The 20,427-nt window shown below is 43.5% G+C and overlaps 2 protein-coding genes across 3 annotated transcripts; one reads left to right on the plus strand and one right to left on the minus strand.

Annotated features, from left to right (window-relative positions):
* Positions 1-192: 192 nt before the first annotated feature.
* Positions 193-4,483, minus strand: alkbh4 (alkB homolog 4, lysine demthylase). 2 transcript variants are annotated; one of them, XM_083926562.1, is made up of 3 exons: positions 4,358-4,483; positions 2,387-2,575; positions 193-1,310 (listed from the first exon to the last, which is right to left on the minus strand). In XM_083926562.1, exons 1-3 carry the CDS (start codon positions 4,478-4,480, stop codon positions 789-791), a joined length of 834 nt encoding a protein of 277 aa, XP_083782688.1. In that variant the 5' UTR covers positions 4,481-4,483; the 3' UTR covers positions 193-788. The 2 variants fall into 2 exon arrangements, with proteins under 2 accessions (XP_083782688.1, XP_083782689.1); XM_083926563.1 differs by lacking the exon at positions 4,358-4,483 and adding an exon at positions 3,077-3,180.
* A 2,122-nt stretch (positions 4,484-6,605) lies between these two features.
* On the plus strand, positions 6,606-18,124 carry lrwd1 (leucine-rich repeats and WD repeat domain containing 1; the record flags this gene model as incomplete). The annotated part of the gene is made up of 15 exons (XM_083927194.1): positions 6,606-6,685; positions 7,257-7,491; positions 9,097-9,216; positions 9,330-9,476; positions 9,572-9,664; positions 10,922-11,278; positions 12,339-12,456; positions 12,615-12,721; positions 14,129-14,339; positions 14,845-14,917; positions 15,202-15,345; positions 16,111-16,214; positions 16,658-16,819; positions 17,088-17,197; positions 17,972-18,124. The coding sequence occupies 15 exons, from the start codon at positions 6,606-6,608 to the stop codon at positions 18,122-18,124; spliced, it is 2,214 nt and encodes a 737-aa protein (XP_083783320.1).
* Between the last annotated feature and the right edge of the window lie 2,303 nt (positions 18,125-20,427).

The raw sequence follows: 20,427 nt of genomic DNA on the forward strand, positions 1-20,427 counted from the left end.
ATGCTTCTCTGTACTGCAGCGGTTCAGATCAGCAGCTGCCACCTCTTCACATCACAGCAGAATGCCGCACCAGAGGCACGGCCGAGTACGGATGTGACGCTGATGTTTATTCCAGTCGCCGCTGCAGGAAACGTAAGTACGCCTACTCCATTTACAAAAAAACAAGGTGAGGCAAAGTGTGTGTGTGGAATAAAAGATTTCCTTTATTATAAAAAAGAGTTCAAAAGATCGAGGTCTGCAGAAAATACGGTCTCTTAAAGGCCGCAGTTCCTCATTAATTGAGGAACTGGATCAGTAGAGCCTCAGACCCACGGCTAGAAACCATTAAACCTCCACCCTGTAAAGACACTCAGGGGCCATTACAGGAATGTTTTAAGAGCACATTTATATTGATTCACTTTTGAGTTTTTGTTTTAATTCAATTTTCATGCATTATGTATTTATTTGACTTGGTTATATGATAGCATAACCAATAATGTATGTTTGTGTATGTGGTATCAACAACAATATCTGCATTTGTGAAAGACAGTAGGTCTGAAACTCTAAAAGCAACATTGTGTAATAAGTACATTTTCATCTCATCTTCAACCGCTTATCTGGGGTCGGGTCGCGCGGGCAGCAGCCCTAGCAGGGGACCCCAAACTTCCCTTTCCCGGGCCAGATTAACCAGCTCTAACTGGGGGATCACTAGGCGTTCCCGGGCCAGTGTGGAGATATATACAGTTCTATTTAAAAGAAACTTGCTTTGAATTTAAATTTATAAAGTCCTCTTCATCGTCAACAGCAGCCTATATCGGAGTTCCTTGGAAGCTCAAAGAAATGTCCAACAGCTGAGCTCCCAGCGGTGCCTGCTGCCCTCCTGGCAGGAACTCTGCAGACAGCTCTCTGTAGGTGCTGCAGACTCTGCGCTCCTGAATATCGTCCCTATGAATGCCGTGTTTCCACCTGTGCCGCGCCTCGCCGTATAACACTACTAAAGATCTGCGAGGGAGATGCACGGCTACCTGGACTTCCTCTGCCAGCCCCAGCTCTGGCACACCCTGTTCGAGAGACATGGTGAGTTTAGTGTTCGATAACATGTTGACGGTGACCAGGCGTTCCCCCCACAGCCACGAGTCGTCCAGGTGCGGATCGATGGCGGCGCCTCGCTCAGGACGGTAATCCAGATTGCACTGCTCCACCGGTTGAAAGCTTGCTAGACTTGGCTCTCGTTGCATTCGGAGCACAAGCTCTTGGCTCAAAGCAGGCAGTCCGCTGAAGTCCCCTACACGTACTTTCCTTCTCTTGAAGTTAACTTTTGGGCCAAAGTCCTGCAACAATGAGAAGAGACTTTGGTTTATTTCATCAGAATATAATAACGCTAAGAATGTAGTATGAATGAGACATTTGCAAGGATTTGTTGATGTTTTCTCTCCCATAACTCCTGATGATGATCGACACCTGTGACTCTCCAGTTCTGATGCATCCGTCAGGGCAGGACGAGTTACACATTTACGATTCTTCTAAGAAAGTGTCTAATCCAAAGCACGAATCAAACAGTTTAAAGCTACCATTTGTTCCACCAAGCTAAGGGTGCACTCACACTGTCCATCCGTACCGTTCCCAAACAGGTTTCACGGGTAAAGTCTAGTTTGTTTGACCATAGTGAGTGCAACCATACTGCGCCTAGGTGCGGCACGCTTGCCGGCCACAGACTGTTTGGGAGAGGTGGGCTTTTGTAAAGCACGTTTGCACATGTACGAGCACGAGCGTGTGCACGTGTACGAGCACGAGGCCTACGACGGCTCTGAGGTCATTTCCTGTGCGCCTGTTGGGACATAGAAAAAAGAAGGAGGGGCCATGCGAGGACATTTCAAACAATGGCGGTGAAAGGTTCATGTGGGTGTGATGCGGAGGTGGAGTGTTTACTGCAGATTTGGTCGATGAAAAGATTCAAAAACAGTCGACAAGACGCACAAAAACTCCGAGGTCTATGGAAAGATTTGTAAACAAAGCCACGCATCGCCATGACGTCATCAATGCGTGTGACGTGTTACGGCGTGATGACATATAGGCAGCAAGAAGCATTCTCCGAGGCCCAGGTAGTGTGAGTACAAACGGGCCTGGAGGGGGGGACAAGGACCCTAAAGCACGGGGCACGGTACGGACGGACAGTGGGAGCGCGCCCTATTGAGCTCTGATGCTAAATCCTGGGTTTTTAACAATAAACCAATAAACAAGTTACTGGTAAAACTGCAACTTTTTTGTCCCCACACCTTAGTTTTTTATTAATTAATACCTAATTATTAATTAGTACCTAATTTGGAAGCACGACCCTGGAAAACCAGTAACAAACTAAGCAAATGGACATAGTTTCCTGTTGTGTGCGCGTGCTGATCTACAGAACCTGTTTCCTTCGACCTGACTGGGACTCGTTCCACACTTCCTGGTCCATCGTGCTTATCAGCTTTTTCTCCTCCTCTTCTGATATGAAGTTCTCCTGCAGGAACACACCAGGGAAGGGGAAGGACGCAGCCTCGGCATCTTTGGGAACGGCGAGCCCACGCTCCGGATCGTAGAGGAAATGATGCACAGTCTTCAAAGACAGAAAATAAAATAATGATGCTGGGTCCACTCTGCATTAATAACACATGAAACTCATACCGTCATTTCTGATGTAACACAATTTGACAGCATGAAATATGCATGACAGTCGAGCAGAGCTAAGTGCAGGGGTGGAAGAAGTACTCTGATGTTTTTACTTAAGTAAAAGTAACAATACCACAGTGTAGAAATAGTATAGTTAATAGGTCTCTGCTGATCGTGGTGGTGCCTGCTGCCGGGGTCCTACATGATGCTTCCTGCTGCTATTATCACTGTTACTCATATAAACTATCACTAGTTTAATAAACTATAAAATTTGTAGCTGTATCGTAGCTGCTATTGCCACGACTCATCATTGATCATGTTTGCCACCATAATTATTATCATTTTCATATTCTGTCACCTCAGCTGTGCTTGTTCCTACTATTCTGTTGTATTAACTGCCATAACATATAAGTCATATTCACATTACTATAGATATTATTATAGTTACTGGAAGTGTGTCTCTCTCTGTCCATCTGTCCGTCTTTTCTCTCTCTCTCTCTCCGGTGCAGACAGATGTGCGTCCTCCACAGAGCTGGGTCTGTCTGACGTTCCTGTCTGTTATAGTGAAGGTTTTCAACGCCACCGTACTCTACGGGGGAATTGTTGGGTCTGTGTAAATCATAAATAAGTCATTGAGTGTGGTCTTTACCTACTCTGTAAAGTGTCCTAAGATAACTTTTGTTATGATTCGACACTATAAATAAAATTGAATTGAATTGAATTAAAATCTCAAGTCAGAGTACAACAGTATTGGCATCAAAATGTACATAAATATACACACTGACCCATTTAAGAATATAATATATGAAGAGCTGCAAAGAGTAATTGATTTGTTGTGATATATTAAATTAATCAGCAAATATTTTGATGATTGAGTAATTTTTTTTTAATATTTCTACATCTGATTCCAGCTTCTTATGTCTGAATGTTGTCTGCTTCCTCTACTTCTCTCCCTGGGCTTCGGAAAACAATGATCAACATTTTTCATCATTCTTTTTTGACATTTTATAGACAACTAATTGATTAATTGAAAATGAAAAATAATTATTTGCTGCCTGTATCATTGCATTATAATTATTATTATTGTCATCACTTTGATCCTCAAGCTGGTAAAAGTAGCTCATTTTAATTTATTTAACGCTAGGTAATACAATCTCAATTATCCTATCATTTATTAGTCAATTATATTTTGCATTAATAATCCAAATATCAAAGTAGTTAGGTGTGTGTGTGTGTGTGTGTGTGTGTGTGTGTGTGTGTGTGTGTGTGTGTGTGTGTGTGTGTGTGTGTGTGTGTGTGTGTGTGTGTGTGTGTGTGTGTGTGTGTGTGTGTGTGTGTTACCCTCAGACCTGCACAGTAAAGTAACCCGAGTAATACCAAAAAATAAATACCAATGCAAATACAATTAAAGGCTTAAAAATATATTTTTTAAATAAGTAAAAAAAATTAAAAAGAAATTAAAACCCCACAAAACTACAAACATGAGACAACAGGTATTTTAAACAAGACAATAACAATAAAATACCAAAGTAAAATACTGACCAAAGTATCTTTATAACAACAAACTGACCGTTGACGCTTGTTCGGTACAGTAATGACGCTTTGACGTTTGGAATGTCCTGCGGCGGCATCCGTAGCTATGTTTTGAGCTTTGCTAGCACCAGCGGCTGCGTCTGTTTCCTGCCGATAAAAACAATTTAAAATACAGTTTTCAGCCACTTATGTTTACCTTTGGTTCAGTCGACTCCAACTGTCCCTTTCCCTTCCCACTTTCACACCGGAGACACCGCCGGACGCCTTTACAGGCACACGAAGTGACTCCGTACGTGCTGTCAGGAGCAGCCTCCTGCATCTTCTTCTTCTACGGTTAAAGGTGACGAACCTGTTGAAATGGATCAACAGCGCCACCTAACGAAGCGGGTGGTCTTAACCTACTTTAACTCTTTTGTTATAATTTGGCATAAATAAAATAAATTGAAATTGAACTGAATTAGTTCAGGTGTCATCGGCGTGTACATTAAAGTTCCCGTAATCATACAACATGGTTATTATAGTTTATTTAAACGCCAACCGGATGTACAGGTATCCAAACCACGCCCCCGGATGTGCGTTTACTTAAACCACGCCCACTGGGTGTTTTCCCGGGAAAGCTCGGTTTCTACACAAGTACAGAGAGAGTTCATCTAAGTCGTTGAAGAAGTGTCGGTGAGTAACTTTACCCTTGAATATAAACACACACACAAAGTTTATATTGGTTTAGGTAGAATGAGCGACTGCAAGTGAAGTTAAACTCTAGAATAAGGACCTTTATTGTTTGTAATGTTCACCTTAGTAACTTATAATGAAAGAAACAGTGCGTCCACGTGGCTACATCACCTCTGTTGTCGGCTAATATATAGTCATATAATATTGTTGTGAGCTGATCTCAAGTGTATTTATAGTTAGAATAACCTACAATGTACCACCGACGATATGCAAACCCCACGGAACATGCCTCCCACTATCCTGGGTGTTTTGAGTACATGTGAAAATACAACATGGGTGGATTTTGTGTTGTTTCTTTTGAAAAATACTCAAAAAACAGTATTTACCACAGTGTAATAGTATTGTATCTGTTTATTATAACACTCCTACAATTTGTGTCGACGAGTTGATTTAACAGGCCGATCTTTCTTCACAAAGAAAATTATGAAAATGAAACTTTAAATCTTGTTTACAGGAAATTCAGCATGAACTTCTAGTGTAAAACTGATTCAAATGAGCCTCTGTGAGGTTCTGTCACACAAAAAAGGTGAAAGCAAGGAAGTTTTCACATACAAACAATTAGTTTTGCTGCATAATAATAATAATAAACATGGTAACAGAAAAAGGAAATCCAACTCACTCACTGTGTAATTAATATCCTATCTTGTTTAATTTTCTGTGGGTTTTATTTGACTTGTATTCTTATCTCTAATTTATATATTTAGTCTATTGTTTACTTTCTTTATTTAGCTTTTTAACATATATATTTATGTTTATCTTATACTGTATTTTTATACCTCTTTTTCCCCACAAGCGTTCTGTAAACTGTGAGTCAAAAAGCATAAAGATAGATACGATTAGTCAAATAAGATTCAAGATTCAAGAAGCTTTATTCATCCCAAGGGAAATGATTGTGCAACAGTTTCAATACAAAGGTGGGAAAGGATCAGAGTGACAATAAGCATAAAAACATAAATCAAAATAAAGCTAACGTCAAATAAATCAAACAATTAACTAAGTGTGACAGAATGAAACAGACATTGTGGTTAAACGTAGGTTTATACAATATACAACATTACGCAGCGTGCAGTTTAGCAGTTTAGTTTAATTCTCATCTACCTCATTAACATAAAGCCTCCACATATGTCTGTGTTTGTAACATTGACTCAAATCTTGTAGCCTGTGAATGTTCTCATGTGTCCAGGTCGTCGTTATCCCCAAAGCAGTTCAGTCAAAAGCAACTGGACTTAATAACCGAGTCCAGTTGCTTTAGACTGAAATTGCTTTGGGTATAATACAAATGAAAGATACCGTTAAATATACCTGTTTTAAAATTAAAGAGTTCTGCCGCAATGTGCCAAGTGTAACCTAGGGAGTGTGCACATGTTTACAAGATTTGAGTCAATGTCACAAATACAGTTATATGTGGAGGCTTTATGTTAAAGAGGCAGATGAGAATAAGTTACCCTGTGGAGTTTTCATGCTGTGTGTTCACCTTCAGTGTTTCTCAATGAGCTTCAGACCAAACCAAACGAACTCTAGGTGTGGAAGAGCACCCGGGTGTGGTCAGTGCACCCTGGTGTTACAGCACCTGGACACACCCGTCAGTGCTGCTGGGTGTGGTCCGAGGAGTGAAGAGGGCACTGAAACTTCACTCAACTCTAATCATCGCTCTACAGGAGTTTATTCGGTATCTTATTGTTTTAATTGTGCTTTTTTTCTACAGATCATCAATGGAGAAAATAACAGAGAAGCTTTTACTGGAGAGAGGCTCTCCAAAAACCAACAAACTGGAGCAAATCAAGACACTGAAGTAAGCCGGGTTTACTGTCCATAGGTGACAGCGTACAGCGGTTTTATATGTGTACCAAAAAGGCCCTGATCATATCCTGAGACATTCCTATACAAGCACCTATGAGATGCACTGGATGGGTGTCAGTTCTTCAGTAGAATAAAGGATAAATGCTCAAAACAGTTTCACAACCGTTGTTGTTGCTTTGACTCAAAATCCAAAACCAAGAAAAAAAGTAGCTTTTTGTGATCATACGAAATTTGAGGAACTCCGGTATCAATCCAGATTTTAAAGTAAAATTCTGCTGAGTTAAAAAAAAGAAGAGTTGTAACAGACATAATTTAATGCCGGCGCATTTCAGCTTCATTCCCTACCTTGTGACACATTCAGTAGGTTAACATGCAGTTTAAAACTCCAGGTTAAGGGCATACTCCGGTTTCACAAACGCCATGTAAACCCTGTACCCTGAGTATAATCAGAGTTCTCAAACCCTGATTAACAGACCTAGATAACTCCCTCAGTACCATGATCATAAAGGCCATATTCGGGCGCTGCTGTGCATGTTAACGCGCTGACTCTCTCTGCTCTCCAGTCTGTCTCGGCTGCGACTGAAACCCCAGGACTTGCCGGTCAGGCTGCTGTCCCGTCTCCAGTCCCTGGAGCGGTGGGATCTGTCTGGGAACACGCTGCAGCAGTTTCCCAAGAACCTGGAGCTGCCGGCTCTCCGCTACCTGGACCTCAGCGACAACCAGATGGAGGACGTTACCACTCTGGAGTCTCTGAGCGGTCTGGAAGAGCTCAAGATGGATGACAATCTTTATATCACAGTGAGGACACGGCTCTGCTTATAGTCTACAGTTTTAGGGGGTTCTTTGTCTCATTTTCAGGGTCAACCACAAGTTCCTTTTGTTTTTATTTAATCAGATGAGTTTGCATATTCTCGCTGTGGTTGTTTCCTCTCAGCGTCTAAAGACATGCAAATGTGTGACCTGGACACTCTCGGTTCCCCTTAGGTGTGAATGTGAGTGTGGCCGGTCTGTTGTGTCAGCTCTATGATGGACTGTTTTGTGTGTTCCCCACCTTTTCCAAACGTGAACTGGGATAGTCTCCAGCCCCTGACACCCTGCAGAGGATAAGTGGGTATAGAGATGATGGATAGGTGGGTGGGTGGTGTTTTTACTCTGGAAATCCGTAAGCGAGAATAGAACAGGGCTGCGGTGCACAATATATTGTTTTGTCGTCATTTATCGACGTCAACGTGTGAGATAAATACAACGTAACGGACGGCAATACCGCACTTTGAATGTATTCAGTTACATCCTGTCTGTAGGTGCCGTGTGGTCTAATAGGCACCACGCTGTTGACTCTGTGGCCTAAGGGCGTGGCTCTCTGATTGGCCAGAGATCAGATGTTATCGTCTGATTGGTCAGAATCTGCATTCAGATGAATGTGAGGTTTATTCAACTAGTGCTGCTGTACTACTGCGTCTGGTTGAAGGAGGAAAGTGTGACGAGATGAGTGCCGACGGAAGTGTGAATGCCAAAAAGAAGAATCTGAGACTTTTTAAAAAAAATAGCACGTTAGACATGTGGCAATAATTTGGATACAGGAGAGATGACGTGGCACATGCACAGGTTCTGGGCTCATCTGTTTCGAGAAACAATAGTTCAAAGTTAACTTTAACATCTGTCATATTGTGCAGCCCTGGAATAGAAAGCATTTTTAACAAAACGCTGTGCAAAACTATCGGTAGGTTGCGTTAAAATCAGTTATAAGTGGGCTTAATTATTATCTTATATATACAATTTGAATACATGTGCATTCACACATATTTGCTGTAATCCAATATTATATGTTTCATTCGTGGAGATGTCCATTTTTGGAGCCATAAGAAAAAAAGTCTAAGTAAGATTGAAAAGAAAATTGTTCCAAACAAACCTGGGAATCCTATGACGACGTTTCACCTCTCATCCAAGAGAATCCATCAGATAACTTACGCATCTGACCAGGCTGGGACTGGACCAGGACCAGGCTGGGACTGGACCCTGACCAGGCTGGGACTGGACCAGGACCAGGCTGGGACTGGACCCTGACCAGGCTGGGACTGGACCCTGACCAGGCTGGGACTGGACCAGGACCAGGCTGGGACTGGACCCTGACCAGGCTGGGACTGGACCAGGACCAGGCTGGGACTGGACCCTGACCAGGCTGGGACTGGACCAGGACCAGGCTGGGACTGGTCCAACTAACTGGTGGGGAGATCGTGGTATTTAACCTCTCACAAGGCAGATGGAGCACAAAGGGTTCCAGTGACATCGAGTGCCAACGACCAACTTCCCACCAACGACTGCCACTCTCACAACTGTTATATGGGATAACGATGACCTGGACAAGTCTTAGATTTGAACGTTAACATTGCTTTTCTTCCTCAGGTGAGTGATAACTATAAGCTGATGGTGTTGTTGCCCAACCTGAGGATTCACAACGGGAAAGACGTCAGCACCACTGCCAACCACCTGCGCTACGTCTACAGTGAAAACTTGAGGACCAGGGTAAGAAGACGATCGTTCATTTATCCTTATTTTATGACATCAAGACTGTTGTGTGTCTGCAGTTTTATTGCTTTTGCTGTCGTCAGTGTCCAAACCGTCTCTGGTTCTTTTAGATAATCGCAGTGTGGGAGAAGAGCTTCCGCCTCCCAGATCCCGTCACAGCAGAAAACATGTTGGACTTGGAGAAGAACTTTGTGAACACTGTCCGTCAGCAGGTCAAATTTGGACCCAGTTCATTGAGCGACTTCACCAAATGGAGGGTAAGTGCAGGATGTTTGAGACTTGTGGATCCTTTTGTGCGTTGCTGTCTGACGTTTCTTTAAGTAACCGTCTCTTTGCGTCCTGTGGTTGTTAGGCGGAGATTATTGCTAAGGAGTATTTGCGCTCTCTGACTGAACCAAAGGAAGAACCGGAGAGCAAGGAGTCTACTGGCACCAAAGAGAAATGTGTAAGAACCCAACTTGGCTGTCGCTGAGATCCTGAAACCATAACATTAAGGGTGTAGTGCTGTATGTGCTCATGTGTGCACGCGCATTATTACCTACCGTGACATCTAGGTCTACATTTGCCTAATATGAGTCAACTGTGTGGTGTGGTGGTTAGCACTGTCGCCTAACAGCGAGAGGATTCCTGGTTTGAATCCCTGCTGGGGCCCTTCTGTGTGGAGTTTGCATGTTGTCCCCGTGTGTGCGTGGGTTTTCTCCGTGTTCTCCGGTTTCCTCCCACAGTCCAAAGACGTGCAGGTGTTCAGTTCATTGATGACTCTAAAATTCCTGTAGGCCTGTCTCTGTTCGTCTCTGTGTGTCCTGTGATAGACTGGCGTCCTGTCCAGTCAGACAGTTGGGGTCGGCTCCAGCCCCCTTGCAACCCCGACAGGGACAAGCGGTTGAAGATGAATACATGAATGTATAAAGACCTTTACTCACCGGGGGCAACTTTTTTTGTGCGATGAATTTTTGCACTTTAATATTTTTAATTGTTGTTTTTCTCATGAGTACTTTTATACAGAATATTACACACTGAAAAAGTATGCGTTATTTTTTCGGATCGAGGTCGATTTTACGGGACTTTCACGCCGCAGATAAAGACATCAACCGATCAAGTTTTTTTTACTTATGAGAATTATAAAACAACAACTCAGAGGTCTGCTGCATCTTTGGATCAGACGGGAACTATTTGACTCTCAACCTCGCATAAGGCAACGCAGATGGCGTCACTTCTTCCTACGTACCTTTCACAATAAAAACTCTAGACACACGCTGCATAGTTAACTGTTTACCAGTGGGAACTTGAATTAATTCAGAGCTTTTCCCTAAAAGGAAACTCAGTTAAATATCATAACAGTAGCTCAGTTTTAGCTTTTCATGCTTCAACTTCCTGCCTGTTCATAAATCACAGGAGGAGAGGCTTTTATTTTGTCTCCTGGCTCAAGTCTCCGGAGTTAACCTCCATCACTGCACCCAGCAGCAGAAACAATACACGGCTCCTCTCCTGAGCTGCCGCAACTATTCTGTTTTTCTCACTTGGAGAAAACCATTGTTACGGTGCGCTCCAGCAGCACTACACCCCTGCATACAGTGACTTTAGAAAGTAACTGCAGTGATGATGGGTAATACGCTGGAGGGATAGCAAAGGGAATTCAGCGTGTTGTGTGAATAATAAGTTCTGGAGTTGATTTTAAAACTTGTGTGTTTGCATTTTTCAGGAAGCCTCAAGGCCTCTCAAGAGGAAACAAACTGAATCCGGAGTAGACGCCAGCATACGCCTGACACCGCGCAAGAAATTGCACACGGATCTCGCCGCCTCCCCGGGCGAAGCCAGTCCTCGCAAATCTGGCCGCAAACTTCAGGCGTTGGCTCCGATCAACGCTGTCAGGATGAGCCCCCGCAAGATCAGTCAGCCTCCACCATCCACCCCCACCAGAGGAGGGACGCCCAGGAAAGGTTCTAAGGTGCGACAACCCAAAGAGGAGGATGGAGCTCAGATCAGAAAGAAGAGCAGAACAGAGCTGCAGATGGACGCGGACCTGCTGACCGCACCACAGAGCTGCACACAGACACAGGTAATGTTAACACAGCCGGGCAATACTCAACCCTCGGTGTTCCTGACTACGTGAACGATTGGAGGAGTGTATTTCTTTGCATACGTGAGTTTGGTCAGTGTTTCAATATATCTCAACTGCTGCTGGCCAGATTCTCAGGAAGCTTGTGGTGCATTTATTCACGGCCCCCTAAGGGTTAAATTCTAATGTGTTTTTTATGAAAGATGAAAACTTTTAGACTGTTTTCAGCCACGCTCGCAGGGCTCTAACACGAGCCCACTTCAGACCAAAGATTCGCGACGAGACGAGTTACAACTACTTGAAATGTGCAGGTCAACATTACGAAAGCTGCCGGTTCACGCCGATGACACGAGATGGTGCATCATCTCCACAGCAACGCCTCTCTGTACTCCGGCTCGAACTTCTGACTTTTCAGGCTGTTTTTCGTATTTGGATATAATTTGTAGCATCTTAAATATGAATGAGGACAGAGATCGTGAGATACTCGATATGGCTGCCTTTCAAGTAGTGATGAAACGGGGAAAATACGGTTTGGTTTCCCTGATTCACTGCTTTGTTCTCGATTAGTCCGGGCGAGACTTTCCAGTTCACACCGCTGTAACTTTTACCTGCGACGTTCGAAAGCGGTTTCGTCTCGTTGCAAATATTTGGTCTGAACCTCGGCTTAACTCATTTTTATCTCATTTCTTTAACTCTTATCTCTAATTACGCTACACCAGCTGTTTGAGACTTGATGAGCTGACTCTCAGGAGACAATATCAGCCGGTTTGAACTGAGACGAGACACGCCGAAACATTTTAGAACAGTTTATTCTCTCTGCGTGTCTTTGGTCTGAGCGGGGCTTTAATGATGTCCCGCCCAAAAATGTATCACGGACAACGAAAAAGAAACTTTTGGGTCTGAAGGTCAGCTGTGAACTGTTAGAAAAGTGAAATGTGTAGTGCAAGTGGTTTATATCTGTACAGCAATATTGAATCCACAGCTACCAGACTCCCTTCTTTCCTTTGACTCTTATCTCCCCCTCTCCATTTCCCTTTTTGTCCACGCTTCCTTCCTCCAGCTGCCGGTGTGTCTGAAGCCTCTCCACGTCCTCCAGTGCCACAGTAGACAGGACAGCCCGGAGGACTTCTCCACGCAGCTGTGGGCCTGCGCTTTCCAGCCGCTGCCAGATTCCACTGGTACACATTTAGGAACACACACAACACCTCTCATTCATCGGGGCAGCCACAGGAAACAAGACCAACAAAACAAGGCTTTAATCGTCAAAATGAAAGTGCGGATAAATCCGCCCTTCAACCCTGTTCGTCAGCTCATTCTCATTTCCCCGTGTGAACAGGCACTGGTGAAGGCAGCCGCTTGGTTGCTACCTGCGGCGGAGACTCTCTGTGCGTGATCGACTGTGAGACCGGGATGGTGATGAAGAAGTACAAAGTTTCTGGAGAGGTTTGCTCCATTTATTCTCTAATAAGTGACAGTCATCGGTGCAAAATACTCCTAAAAAGGTTTATTTTGATTCCAGCTCAAAAATAATCGCAGTATCTGCTTCATAAACTCCCCATCAGCCGGGTCCTAGTGTTTTTCATCATTGCGTCATTTCCTTCTGATAATTGTGATTTTTACAAACTTATATTTACGATGTGCTCTTTCATCTGGTCGTATCCACTCAATGCGAATGTTTTAATACAGCACATTTAAAAGCAACAGTCGACCAAAGTGCTGTACGATCACAAATAACAAAAGCCTAAAGCGACACAACAAACCAGTTTAAAAGACAAAGGGAAAATAACATAATAAAAGCAAGAAGGCAACTCTCCTACTGAAATAAAAAACCAAAGAACAAAGATGCGTTTTAAGATGGTATTTAAAAACAGGCATTTTAGGGGCCGGCTTTACGTGCAGAGGCAACTCGCTCCAGAGTTTGGGGGCTTCAGCCACAAATGTGCGATCTCCCTGTGCTTCAACGTTGACGTGTGGTTGTAAAAGGTCAGAGAAAAGCCCATTCAGGACACACTCACACTGTCCGTCCGTACCGTGCCCCGGGCTTTAGGGTACTTTCCCCCCTCCCTCTCCCCCCTCGGGCCAGGTCCGTTTGTACTCACACTACCTGGGCCTCGGAGAATGCTTCTTGCTGCCTATACGTCATCAAGCCGGAACACGTCACACGCATTCATGATGTCATCGTGATGCATCGCTTTGTTTACAAATCTTTTTCATAAACCTCAGCGTTTTTGTGCGTCTTGTCGACTGTTTTTGAATATTTTCACTCCACCTCCGCATCACACCAATGTAAACCTTTCGCCGCCATAGTTTTAAATGTCCGCGCATGGTCCCTCCTTCTTTTTTTCTATGTCCCAACAGGCGCACATGAAATTACTTCAGAACCGCGGTAGGCCTCGTGCTCGTGCTCATACATGTGCAGACGCTCGTGCTCGTACACGGGCTAATGTGCTTTACAAAAGCCCACCTCTCTCAAACGAGCCGCGGGCAACAAGCAATCCGCTGTGGACAGTGTGAGTGCGCCCTTAATGAGAACTTAAAAATCAATCCTAACAGTGTAAAGTGAGCCAGCAAGAGGAAATGTGCTCTCGATGGCCTGTTCTTGTTAATAGACGAGCTGCAGCATTCTGGACCAGCTGCACATGTGAGAGGGACAAAACCAGACAGCCGACATAAGCACATTTCATATATTGATTTAAGATTTCATATCACAGCCGTCTGTATTGATTTTGTGCGACGGTGCAGCCTAGGTGACCTGATGTTGGTGAAACACAGAGTATGCATGTATAAAATTGAGTATTGGTACCATAACATACGCTTGATGTTGTTTGTATCTGTCATTCCCCACGTCAGGAGTTCTTCTCCCTGGCCTGGTCCACGGTGTTGATGTCCAGGGGGGGCGGGGCCTCGGCTCAGCACTGCAGCATCCTGGCTGCAGGAGGGAAGAGAGGACTGGTGAAACTGATCCACCCCAGAAACAACGTGGCCTACGGCGAGTTCCGAGCCAGCCGCAAGGCGCTCTCTGTCCTCCGCTTCAACCACCAACAGGGAAACTTCCTCTTCAGTGAGTCCTGGGTACCTCCTTATAGATGAAGACCTGTGACTCACGCGTTTCAGAGGTCCAACTGCAGACAGACTAAAGGATCTTTCTGCCTCAGTCTAATTCTTTTTAAACCTTTTTACCCGTTGTCGGCTCCTTTTTCACTGCAGTATAAAGTCCTGCAGCTCTATGGAAAAAGCACTGTCATGTGTAGAAGTAGAGAACTCAAATGTTTTGTGTGTATCAGAACATTTCCTGTAAATCATAAAGAAAACGCAATAAATGAATTTCATCGCAAATGTATTTTACTGTCAGTTTACCTTCAAATAACCGCACATGTATTTATTTAAAGCTAAAATTGTTCTTATCCTGAAAAATGTTCAGATATCATATCTATGTCCTTTCCTGTTGAGCATTGTAGATGTCTTTGATGATGTGTTCTTGAATGGAAGTCAACTTGAGCTCACTGAAATCGACATATTTAAAAAGTCCAGTGTGTGGTCTCACCGGTTCACCTGTTCCCTTGCAGCGGGATCCTACGATAACAAGATCGTGATGTGGGACATCGGTGGAGTGGACAGCCAGTACAACTACAAAGTCGTGTGAGTATTGCTCCTCAGGAAAATTCACTTTTATATCTGACGACAAATCAGTCAAAAGGAAACTTCTTCTGCGCTACTTTAAACAAATGTGAAGGAATAAACTCCATAATTAAATCATAACATTGTATGTTTGTTGTTGTTTTTAGCTTAATTACTTTAGTTTTACTGCTGGAAGTCTGAACGAACCTCAGCTGGTACATGTGCGTCTGTGATGGGTCTAGGAGGGCAGTGTGGAGGTCCAGGCTGTGATGTTGAGAATATTTCTGCCCTGTTTGTCCCTCCAGTCAGCTGCTGCTGTTGGAGGTCAGCGCCACCCCTCTGCACATCTGCCTCCCCCCCACGTCCCCCAGCTCACACCTGCTGACCGCCTGTGAGGACGGCCTGCACTGCTACGACACACGGCTCGGCACCAACAACGCCACAAAGAGGTAACGGCATCGTGTGTTTGTGTGTTCTTTGAAGATGTCTCCTGCAGACAAACAGACTTTAATTATGATGCTATTTTACATGATGCTTTAATGTCTGAATAAGTATCTTGAGCCACTTTTACGCAAATGTCATAACAACATCTTACAAATTCACATCATGTTGCATTTCTGTAACATTTCCAACACGGCACCAGTCTGAACTGAAACATTCATGTAGAGGCTGCAGCAGCACACCTCTGCACATATTACCCACCTTATTACGTATGATTGAATTATCACACAGTCAGGAAACTGAATCCGTTTAATAAATCATGATCTGTGAATGAGCCCATTTTAAAGTTGACAGAGCAGATTATTGTTGTACTCTCTACTCTATTATTGTTGTATTAGTTGCCGCTGATTGTGCTTAACTTATTATCAGAACGACGCATGAACACAACCAGAATCAGAATCAGCTTTAATGGCCAAGTATGCCCAAATACATTCTCGACGCAGTTGCAAGTGGTGGGTTCATGTGACACCTCATCTCCTCTTTTCTCTCCTCATCTTTGGCATGTGCAGTAAATGTAATGTAAAATTCAGTCGCACACTGTCAAACTTCGGTCGCAGTCCGGAGCCCTTAGGACCGTTTACGTTAAACATGATGTTACCCAGACTGCTTACAGTGTTTACAGTTCACATTAACTGCGTCTGACTCGCTCGGGCCCGGGGTGCACTCTGATGTGGACCAGCCAGTTGAAAATAGTGTTTTCCTTTTCTCAACAGGTCTGAAGAGATGGAGATAACTTTCCCCATCTATAAGAAAGAAGACAAAGACCACGACTACCACACCATCGATGGCCTGAGTTTTCTCACGGATGATATCGTGGGTGAGTTACACCACAGTGCCGCTGTCGTCTCATTTACAACGCCTGTGAAAGTATGCTTCATGTCATTGTGAATGTCCCCGTCAGTTATTACTTTAGTGAGCCACTTGATGGCGCTAGAGCTTTGTTTTATGTCCGTCTGTACATGAGTGGATCTAACCATGGATTTGGTAACTATGAACCAGCTGTAAAACATCTCCATGCTGCTGCCTGGGCTGATATGTTTGCATGCATACGTACATATAACATTATATATGTTTAGTTTTTGAACTTTAGGTCTAATCAGTCAGTGTTGGGACAGTTACGCCAGCTGTGTTTATCCTGATTTCAGGGTCAGATTTAAAAAAGAAAGTCTGCCCCCAGGCATCCTTCATTTCTGCACATGTCTCTATTTTTGCTTCAATTGTCCCTTCTTTTGCCCTTCCTTTGTCATCGCGGCGCCCCAGCCTCCAAGAGCTACATGCACGGTTCAATTTACTTGTGGAGCTGGAGCAGGACCAAGGCTCAGCGGCCGGACAAGAAGGACCGGACGGCGTGTGCTGTGGTTCTGGCTGAGCTGCAGTGGGCCAGCACTGAGATTCCATACCTGGCTCTCAACACCTGTCCTGGTAACTAAGCTGCATTCATCATTGTGTCTTCATTTTCATCAAAGACGAGGAAATGATCATGAACATCCTTTTTGTTTTTTTAAACCACGACATAAGTATAACTCTGGTTCTCCTCGGCCAGTGTACTGTGTTTATACTAAGCTGTGTGTTTGAGTTAAGCCAGTGTGAACTCAGGCTGATGTTAGTGTGTGTGTGTGTGTGTGTGTGTGTGTGTGTGTGTGTGTGTGTGTGTGTGTGTGTGTGTCCCTCTCTCTCTCTCTCTCTGTAGGCCGCGCCTACATCGTGTGCGGTGACGACAAAGGCCGGCTGTGGACGTACCACATCACGGACCTGCAGAAAAACAGTCTCCAGACTGGGAAACCCATACTGCCCACTGAGGTATCTTCATCTCCTCTTTAATGTTTCCGTTACTTTACAACTTTTATCAAATATGGTCGGGGAAGACTCTGATTACGTCGTGGGTTCGAACATTTTCTATTTCTACCTCTGTTTCCAGTTTACGGACCCTCAGCTTTAAAGTACTTTAAGGGAGGTCACTGACATTTGGGTGTGCTCACTTTCACCTTCTACTAAAGTGTTTTAGATCATTTAGTTTACAACAGGGGTCCAAGACTCCATTTGTCCAAGGGCCAGACCTCTTCAAAGCACTCTCTCTTTAATATTTTCACTTTCTTACCAAATGAATATTATTTTTATTAGGCTTTATCAGTGCACGCAAAAAACCCATACACCTCCACAATGATAACTAGATACTTACAAGCTGTAATTAGGGAAACGTGAGCAGAGTGTTCTTGAGGGGTGTCGCCTGGGTGGAGCGTGCAGAAGGCCCAACATGACGCGGATACACCACCCTGATGGAGCCGCTTTGTAATTGCAGTTCAGTGACTTTTTCTGATGATTTCAGCGTTAATGCAAGAAGTTCCCGACTCTCGTCATCTCTCCAGTTAGACACTTTCGTTGTGACTTTGTGTAAATAATCGCTCTTCTTCACCTTCACAACAAAGTTATACAAAAGTTTTGTTGCAGTGAATCCTTTCACGATGTGATTATTTATTCCATTCTTTCATCCTGAAGATCAGATTTAGGAAACATTGGCTCATTTGCCCCCCACAATGGAAATCGGAGCCGCTAACGTGGTCTGTTTTTCGGCAGGTGTTGGAGTGGCCGACCCCGATGAGGAAGGGCCGCGGACAGGTGGAGGGCCCGTCCATCAACAGCGTAGCAATGGATCCGGGGCTGAACTTCCTGGTGGCTCTCAGTGACAAGAATATGGTGATCGTGTGGAAGAGAGAGGAGTCCACCTGAGGAACACGGACTCTGACTGCAACTCGGGAACAAACACTTATTTCTCTTTGTACCAAATGTTGGTATTTGTGTTGTTGACAAAAGCGCCCAAACGCAAGAGGAAGTCTGAAAGCTCTGATTCAGACTTTGGGGAACAAGAGTAAAAAGACGTCCAAGAAGAAGAATCAGAAGGACTCTGACTCTGACCAGGAAAAGGAGAGCCTGGCAACGCTCCTGGCTCTGCAGCATTTTCATGTGTACCTCTGTTCCACCGTGTCTCCGGTTGTTGTGTTCACTGACCATAGCCCTCTTGTTTTCCTGGCCCGAACGTACAATCAGAACCACAGGCTGATGCGCTGGGCTCTGCTGGTGCAGGGCTACAACCTGCAGATCCAGCACAAGAGGGGGAAGGATACTGTGGTGGCTGCTGCCTTGTCTGAGTACGGTGTGATTTTTTTTTTTTATCTTGTGGGTAAGATGTGTTGAGCGATGTAGCGTTGGCAGACTTTTAGTTTGCTTAAGTGGGAGGGGGTGTTACGGCTGTGAGGGTTGTTGTTCTCTTTGTGCTCAACAGCGTGTGTCTCTAACGGCTCAGGCAGCCAAAAGAGACACACTGCAGGGATCCTGTCCGTGATGTGTTTTTCAGGGTTCGTACGGGGGCTTGAAATCCTTGAAAATGCGTGAATTTTAATGTTGTGTTTTAAAGTTGGAGCCTCATTTTCAGTGTGTATATATTCATAGAAATATATTATTTTACCACAGCTGTAAAAGGTGCTGGAAAGCTTGGAAATGGACCTTGAAAGTGCTTGAAATTGACCCTTTAAAAGGTGTACGAACCCTGGTTTTTATTGTTGCGGGAAAGTGACTTTTATGTTGCTGCCAGTAGCAACATAGATTGAAGGAATACAATTACAGTTTATTTTTTATTTTATGAAAGTGTCTGTTACTGATACTGTTATTTTATACTGTTAAAAAGGGTTCTGCTGTCAGGAGCAGCAGCCAGGGGACTCGAATTGTCGCTGTGTGACACAATTCTTTGTTTTTGTATGTAGTTATGGATCTTCTTTAACTTTCTGCTCCGCTGTATTAAAAATCTGCTGATGAATAATCGTCAGATGTCGAGAAATACAACTGCAAATAAATGCAAATGTTTCCACTAAGCCTTAAAAACTACAGTAATAAAATACAATTATAATAAGTACAAGTAAATACAAGTAAATAGTTATAAAATAAAGTCAGGATGTTGCTTTTTGTGCTGCCCCCAAGTGGCAAAAAAGAATTACTGCATCTTTAATCAGTGCAACAGATTTTCATTGTCGTGGCTTTTGAATAGGAATCAAATTGATTACTTTTTTTCAAATGTGCACATTTAATATGAGTAATTGTGCTTGAATCAACCTTTTATCTTAAGGACATTGTTTGGACCTCGCTGTTTAAGTAACTTTATGTAATGTTGTGATAACATGAAAACAGTCCACAGTAAAAAGCCAACACTGTTGTGATGCAGTGAGTGTGTCTAATGCTACAGTCATGCGTTTACTGTACCCATGTTTTATGTGCAGGGACAAATGTCTTGATTTAATAAATGAAATTACTGCATTTAAGAAAACGTACTGCGTTCTTGTGTGGGATGAAAGGACAGGCCAAACAAAGCTGGTGTTAGGAGCCTGTTTATTTCAAACGTCACCTGTATTTATAATAAACCAGTTTATTTGACACAGTCCCCGACAGAATCAAATGTTTACTTTAATGTCTCACCATGGAACTGCCCCCGTTTGATTACTCACATTATGAGTTTTCTGAAATGTTATGTTGCAATTAGCTTTTTTTTTTTATTTGCATTCACTTCCAGAACAGAAATGTGAATATTGGATGCACTTTCTAGATTTTTTTGCAGAAAACACTGGCAACCGCCTTTAAAAATCAAGTTTTTAAGAATAAAATATTGTATAAATCAGACTCTGAATTTTATGACTTTGAGTACATTAAAGAGAAATCTACAGACACAAATGCAGGGTTCCTGCACCTTTTACAAGGTCAAATTCGAGCATTTAAGGTGCATTTTCATGCTTTTCCAGCACCTTACAGCTGTGGTGAACTACATTTGTTTACAAAACAAACCTTAGTATCCAGTAAACTTACTACTGCACTTGTTCATCACATTAAATGAGATGTTATTGTCCTGTAAACAACCAACATAAGGACGACAAATGAAAGGAAAACCAACTCCACAGAAATATAATCAACTATTCTGATCATCTGCTCATCATCTAAAGTTATTTTTCATGCAAAAAGGATAGATAGATATACTTTATTGATCCCAA

Source organism: Echiichthys vipera (genome assembly GCF_963691815.1).
Source record: "Echiichthys vipera genome assembly, chromosome: 14".
Classification (NCBI taxonomy): domain Eukaryota; kingdom Metazoa; phylum Chordata; class Actinopteri; order Perciformes; family Trachinidae; genus Echiichthys; species Echiichthys vipera.

Bases quoted from the DNA above. Each gene is read 5' to 3' on its own strand.
- alkbh4 (XM_083926562.1), bottom strand. From the start codon at position 4,480: ATGCAGGAGGCTGCTCCTGACAGCACGTACGGAGTCACTTCGTGTGCC. The intron at 2,576-4,357 runs GTAAACATAAGT...CTGTCTTTGAAG, and splicing joins TGGAGTCGACTGAACCAAAG to ACTGTGCATCATTTCCTCTA. The intron at 1,311-2,386 runs GTTCTGTAGATC...TCATTGTTGCAG, and splicing joins AGTCAGGTCGAAGGAAACAG to GACTTTGGCCCAAAAGTTAA.